The sequence below is a fragment of the Elgaria multicarinata genome, chromosome 2, assembly GCF_023053635.1.
Source record: "Elgaria multicarinata webbii isolate HBS135686 ecotype San Diego chromosome 2, rElgMul1.1.pri, whole genome shotgun sequence".
NCBI lineage: Eukaryota > Metazoa > Chordata > Lepidosauria > Squamata > Anguidae > Elgaria > Elgaria multicarinata.
In genome coordinates, this window is record NC_086172.1 from 148533587 (window position 1) to 148541022 (window position 7436).

General features: G+C 42.4%; 1 protein-coding gene across 1 annotated transcript in view; it reads right to left on the reverse strand.

The window, feature by feature from the left end:
- Positions 1-6222, reverse strand: part of SPTLC2 (serine palmitoyltransferase long chain base subunit 2) — a 75615-nt gene extending 69393 nt beyond the window's left edge. Inside the window, exon 1 of the mRNA XM_063117907.1 lies at positions 6097-6222. Within this exon, the coding sequence (XP_062973977.1) occupies positions 6097-6222 (126 nt within the window). The remainder of the gene's footprint in view (positions 1-6096) is intronic.
- Positions 6223-7436: the final 1214 nt, after the last annotated feature.

Below are 7436 nucleotides of genomic sequence, written 5' to 3' on the forward strand. Positions count from 1 at the left end.
TCAAAGGTGAGCAAGTAAGGAGGGTGTCTGCTGCTGCTCTTTAAGTGCAGGCAGGCTGATATAAGTGAAGGCAGTCCTTCACATAATCATTTAAGGCTTCAAAGGTCAAAAACTAGCACTTTAAATTGGGCTCAAAAACACACTGGTAACCAGTACAGCTGGTGCAGTACAGGCAATATATGATCTCCCTTCCACCAACATGTGAGTAGCCACATTCTGCATCAACTAAAATTTCTAAGCCATCTTCAAAGACAGCCCACATACATATCACCAGTGGATGAACTGTTTCCAGAACCAATTAGACACTGGCATGGGAAGAACAGCAAGAGAAGTTTACTACTGCCTCATCTTCAAAAAACAACAACAGTAATACCAGCAGAAGTACATTTTACTATTTTCATTTGGTTTAGATTGCAACATTTCATGGAAAGTAGGTAGAGATGGAGAAAAGAATCTGCCAAACACAGCTTTACAATGTTCAAGATAACTGCTAATAGGTCTCACATAGAGCTGCCCTTAAAAACTACTTGGAAACTGCAGCTGATAAGAATGCAGCAGCATCCTGATGGTAGCAAGAAGGGAACACTCAGGTGGTCCACTGACAACTGCACTGGTTATGGGCCAAATTTATGATGTTGGTTTTGGCCTGCAAGTGCCATACTTAACCATCCCACCTAAAGCTCAAGAAGGTACTTATACTGGAAATACATTTTAACTGGGAGGCATAGCAAAATCAAATCAAATTGTTATTTATTACGGTTGCAGACCAGCGAAATTAACACCAAAACATGCAAAGGAAAGGAATGGAACCTCTCGCGCAAGCACTTGAGTCATTGCTGACTCCTAGAGGGACGCCTGCTTTCGCTGACGTTTTCTTGGCAGACTTTGTAGCGGGGTGGTTTGCCATTGCCTTCCCCAGTCGCGGTTACCTTTCCCCCAGCTAGCTGGGTACTCACTTTACCGACCTCGGAAGGATGGAAGGCTGAGTCGACCTGAGCCAGCTGCCTGAGAACCAGCTTCCGCTGGGATCGAACTCAGGCCGTGGGGAGAGTTTTGGCTGCAATAACTGCCGTTTATCACTCTGCGCAACACGAGGCTCATAAGGATAAATAAAGGATAGATAAAAAGTGACATAAAAACAAAATACAGCTTAGTGAGTTACTTCTCTCAGAAGGATTGCAGCATTATTTTTCTAATTTGCATTGAGGTCATGAGAAACTTAAGAGACCTTTTCAGTTATATGGGAGGACACATCCCTTAAACAGATTAATACCAATGTTGTGGGGTTACATCCAGAAAAGGCTGTTAATAAAGGAAAGATTAACTTTTTTCTGCATTCCTCATACATGTTACAATACTAAATGACATGTTCAACAGATTCTATTGCTCCAGAACCACAGGGACATATCCGTTCATTACCCGGGATTTTACTAAATCGTCCTTCTAGTAATGCTGATGGCAACATATTAAAGCGAGCAAGGGTAAATGCTCTCCTATACTTGGGGATGGTTAAAGCATACAGATAAGAAGCTGCAGTGAGTCCATAGTTATTAAAATTATTGTAGAGCAGTGGAGAGCAAGATTTGTTAGCAGCAGTTCTTAAATGCTGTAGATTTAGATCTATTAGTCTTTGAACAACAAGAGATTGGGCCTTCTGGATCCCATAGTTGCCCACCACTTCCATAGAGAAACCCAGCCTATGTAGCTTCTTCTCCATCCCTCTCATCCAACAAGTGACATAGGAATCTGAGAGCAGTAAAAAGAGATAGCTACCAGGAGCTGCAAGGAAGTGTAGCTGTAGCCACCATTTAAAGGCCTCGATCCATGCCTTGCATTCGACTGATCTAATACCCACTTCCAGATAAATGGCTGCGTTCCCCACACAGGAGGGGAGGCCCAGTAGTTTTCTAAATACAGATTGGACTCTTTCAATTTGGGCATTAAATCCCAGTACCCAAATAGGAATACCATAAGTAAGTTGGGCCAGAGTCTTAGCTTTGTAAGTTTGAATTGCAGAAGGGATGAATTGACCACCTTGCATGAAAAAGTATCTTAGGATCAGCTGCTGACTAGAATTTGCTGAATTGTCTGCTTTCTTTGTTCAGACCAAGCTCCAGTGCTCTGCATTTGTATGCCTAGATATTTTATATGGGCAACTTGGATATTACCATTTAAAGTCCATCTGTATTGCTTCCGAGCTTTAGAGAACACCAAAACTTTTGACTTACTATAATTGATAGTCAATTAACCCTAATATTTGTGTTTACTAAGGGAAGTGGGAAACCGCCAGCGGAAGAAATGATAAGATTTTGGACTCAGGAATAGATCCCGAGGTGGGGGGTGCACTTGTATGTTAAGAATGATTATGTTGTAGTATGATAATGTATAGGTAATACTTATTCAATATATATGTACTCAACATTTATTCAATATGTATGTAGCAGTTGTTTGATGTTTCTTTTTTTATTATTACTATTGTAATGTTGTATGTTTATATAGTGTAGAAAACAAATAAAAATTATTTTAAAAAAAATAATTGATAGTCAAACTATTCTCAGAGCAATAAGTCCCAAATGCAGAGAGTAATCGTTTTAACCCAATTCTAGAAAGTGATAACAGTACAGCATCATCAGCATACAGAAGTAAAGGAACCTTGGTGTTAGACAATTTGGGAGCATGGGAATCAACACTACAAAGATAAGAAGCTAAGTCATTTAAAAATAGATTAAAAAGAAAAGGGGCCAAAATACAGACCTGTCTTACAACTCTTGTAACCAGGATTAAATTGGAAAGTTGTCCCTGCTGCCCACATCTGACTTGACTAGAGGTCTGATTATACAGACATCTAATGAGAAACAGTAGGTGCTTATCCATAGAACTTTTGTATAATTTGGACCATAGAAGTTCCCTTGAAACTAAGTTGAAGGCAGACTTAAGATCAACGAAGGCAGTAAAAAGCTTACCATCAGGAAATGAGGTATATTTTTCTGCCAGGTGAGCTAATACACAACAATGGTCTAAGGTTGAGCAGCCAGCATTAAAGCCAATCTGTTCCTCACCTATATTATCCTCCATCCAATTTAGAAGCTTACATTTTAAATACCTGGCATAAAGTTTCCCAATGACTGAGAGAAGGCTGATAGGACGATAATTTGCTGGATTAGTCCTGTCACCTCTTTTAAAAATAGGGACTATAATTGCTTTACTCCAGATATCTGGGATCTTTCCAGAATTATTAATAAAAGTGAATAGAGCTGCTAATAGGGAAGCCCACCATTCTAGATTAAATTTTAAAAGATCAAGGGGTATAGAATCTGGACCTGGAGCTTTACCAGATTTAAGTTCAGTGATCAAATTGACAATTTCACAATGAGTGACAGATTGCCACTCTGGGACATCAGGGGACAGTTGGAAACTGGACGCTAAGAAATTATTTGGATCCTGAAGAATTGCAGAAAAGTATCTTTCCCACTCACAGTTGGAGATACAACAAGCAGGATGTTCTTGTCACTCTGAGAGTCCCTGTGACAATTTGCCAGAATACTTTGCTATCCTTCTTTTGTGTAGCATATAGTAGTTGATTCTTCTCTCTCTTTAGCGCTTTTCTTTCAAATAAGTGCTTTGTATTTTTGTTTCAGTTTATAATACACTTCAGGAAGACATTTATCACCCCTATTACGGTATATAGAATAAACCTGGCTAATCTGTTTCTTGAGGAACATACAATCATGGTCGAACCAGGTCTTGTTCCTATGTTTAGCACCAGCCAGAGAGCTATCTATTCCTAGATTCCTTTGGATATCAGAAATAAGCACCTCATAATGATACAGCTTTCCTTCACCAGTAGAGGCTAGAATATTTTCATATAATTGAAGACAGGCAGAGGATTTTATAAAAGAGACGAGCTTACCCTCTGTTCTATTAGTTCATTTAATCCTTCTCACACAAGACAGAGAGGAGTCCAATAATGGAGGTCCAACAGAGAAGTGAATCTTTGAGGGAGGGTTAATTAATGTCACTAAAGGTTAGTGATCACTATCTGTATAATCATTGACATAAAAAGCTTGAACTGTCCTTCTAAATGACTGGGTAACAAGGACATAGTCAACCACACTACTCCCTAACAAAGAACTGAAGGTAAACTCACCCATCGTATTGCCTGGAGTGTTGCCATTCAAGACGATTTTATTATGTCGGCATGCAAGAAGAGCTAGACATGTGTCAGCAAAATTTGTTGTAGCATCTTTAGAGTGTCTAGTATATGGAGATTGCCCTATTGTGTGATCAATTCCTTTAAGATGTCAAGATTCTGCTAATATATTATCATCGGGGCCAAGATCCAAGTGAATTCTCCTTGTGCCTAGGTGTTCATCTTAAATCAGTTGCAGGCAACTTATGGCTCTTCAGACATTTTGGCCTACAACTCCCATCAGCCCTAGCAAGCATAAATAATGTTAAGGCATGATGGGAAATGTAAGCCAAAATGATCTGAATGGCCACAAGTTGTCCACTCCTGTCTGAGAAGTTCTTTCCCTCTTGCTTCAACTGACAACCTGAATTCAAATTCTCAACATGCAAACATGAACAGTCACTATAAATGGGGCTACTGTATGCACAGAAAGGTAAACATTCTCACTAAGAAAGCAGAGTTCCACAGTGTGTTTTAGATACTAGCTTTTCTTCGCTATTCTGCTCCCAAGTTCTGTTCCCAATATGTGAAAAGTATTTGCTGTCCAACAACTACAAATTTCACAATTACTATTTATTTATTTATTTATTACATTTTTATACCGCCCAATAGCCGAAGCTTATACTAATACCATGTTCCATGGCACACTCATCTCTTAATAAATCTAACTGAAACAGATGTGACTAATACCCCAAACAAACATGGGTAGGACTGAGGAACTGAACGAAAAGGTAACTGATAAACAAGGGGAGTCTGAGTGAGCTGGCAGGGATAACATTTCACTACGCTGCTACACCTCCAACAGGGAGTAGGATAAATTATGAAGTATAGCCTCAGATGATTATGCACACTAAATGTAGAGACAGAAAAATATCATATCCAGGAATCCACAAATGCAATTGTAAGGTTCACACTTTTGAATAGCACCCTGGAATCTACTGGATGAAGGCAATTAAGAAACACTTCAATAAAATAAACTGCTAATAATGACATGTTGACTGGCATTTTGAAATGTTAGCAGTTCTTTGTAAGATGATGTAGCTTATTAGAAATTCAAAAGTTGCATTACAACCAGCAGAAAAACTTTTGTGAATCAAATATTGTGTTTTTACCAGCCGGTGGTGTCTACCAAGATCAGGCAAGATTTGTGAACCCCTGGTCCTGCCTCTGAACTATAGCAACATTTGCTTACTCTAACAACATCGATCTTCTTTACACCATTTAGCTATCATCATTTGAGACATTTTGGTACATTTTGGATTTTGGTGCAATTAAAACCTGAAGGAAGGCAGCCCCACTGGACCAGGGTTGAAACTCTCCTTCCCCCACCCCACAACTTCCTTCCTGAACGGTGAAGAACAGCGAGGCTGCATCCTGCCGATGGGGCTGCGGGACAGGGCAGGTCTGAACCCGAACCCAGAAACTTCTTTAGGGCGTGCGTGTTCCTAGCGACGTCTTCAGAAGGCCCTGGATACCCCGTTTGGGGCTCTTCAGCCGCAGAAACACAAGGCAGGAAGGCCGCCAGCCAGCCGCTTTCTTACTTTTAAGGGAACGAGGAAAAGAAGAGGAAGGAAATATTTCTTAAAAAACGATTCCCCTTCCCTCCCAGCACTGGAACGAGGAGGCGCCGAGCCCAGCGCCGACTCCGAAACGAAATATCTACACCAGAAAAGGAAAAGAAAAGAAAAAAAGGGGGGAGGGGGAGAAGGAGCCACCCGAGGAAGCCTCTGCGGCTCAAGGCCATCCTCCTGCCCTCGCCGCGTCGGTGCCAGCGGCTCAACCCGAGCCCGGGGGGACCGGGCACCGGCAGCTGGGACCGACCAGGCAGCTCTGAGAGGGAAAGGCTTCTGGGAGCGGCGGCGGCGGCAGGGCGCGCCCAAACCCAGACGCTCCGAAGGCCGCCTCACCTGGCTGTCGGGCTCCGCGCCGGAGAAGCCTCGTACGTAGCCGTTCTTCAGGCGGCAGCCGTGCCCTGCGAGGCTGCAGCCGTTGGCACGGGGCTGCCCGCCCAGCTTCTCGGGGTCGCGCTTCATCTTGCTGGTTCAGACAGCAGCAGCTTCGAAACCAACCACCGCCCGTCCCTGAGCTGCTATATGGCACCGGAAGCCCTGCCGGAAGCGCTGGCCAATCACAGGCGGCGGCGGCGGCGCAAAGCACGCTTGGCTCGAAGCCTGCGATGGAAACAGCGCGCTCCAGGCGAAGCCGGATCCAGACGGACGGGCGCCCGGCAGCGTTGGTCCCAGGATCCCGATGCGGAAGTGGAGGGCAGCGCTCCCGGGATTCGGCCGGACCAATCACAAGCGGTTGGAAGTTCTGTTTCAGGGCGGGAAAAGGGAAGTGATCCAATGGCTAGGCGAGGTACCCAAAACTCAGAACAGATGAAGGAAAGTCCTTTTTCACATAGCGAATGTTAAGCAACTATATTAAGACAATACATCTCTTAAACATAATATCTATATAAAAGACAATTTAGAACTGTATCATAAGAACAAAAATACACAGTAACAATACCACCAGTATCAAAAAGCAAAGGAAACTGTGTTGAATCTAAGACAATTTCCAAAAGCCACACTCAAGCAATCCTTTTATTAGAACCAACTAAAATAGCTCACAAAATAGTGAGCAAGTTTTTGAATTCCCCACAAATCTTCCTCAGACAGCTGGATATTGAAATAAACATATGGTTTTGGGGAGGTGAAGAAAACTGGCCCAGTTTTATATTTCGTAACAATATCAAAGTTACACAATAATTCAGTTGACTGCAAGAACAAAGTGAAACACCCTCTGGCCATGGTGGTGGTAGCAATAGCAGAGTGAACCCTTTTAAAGTGCTGTAGAGGGAGGCAGAGTATTAGATATTAAAAGGAACACCCTCTGGCATAGATGGAAAGTGGCAGGTATGTATAAAAGGTCTCATGAGGTGACGGTGCTCAGATTATGCACTCCACCACTGAGCTATGGCACCTCCTTTAAAAATGGGCTCAGTGGCTTTTTCAAATTTAGCAAATGTATGTTGTTTATTTTACACTTATAACTCACCTATAGAACTCAAGGTAGTTGGTATCCCCCCTCCAAGCACTGACCAAACCAAGACCTGCTTAGCTTCAGCAATGTGGCTGCCTCACATGCATTCTGACCGTGCCCCTCTCCAAGTTTTATGTCCTCAGAAATGATTTTTATTTGTGAGGTAATTTTGGCAGTCCTTACTATGTAATGTCTTATTATATTAAGGGATGATGCTTTTATG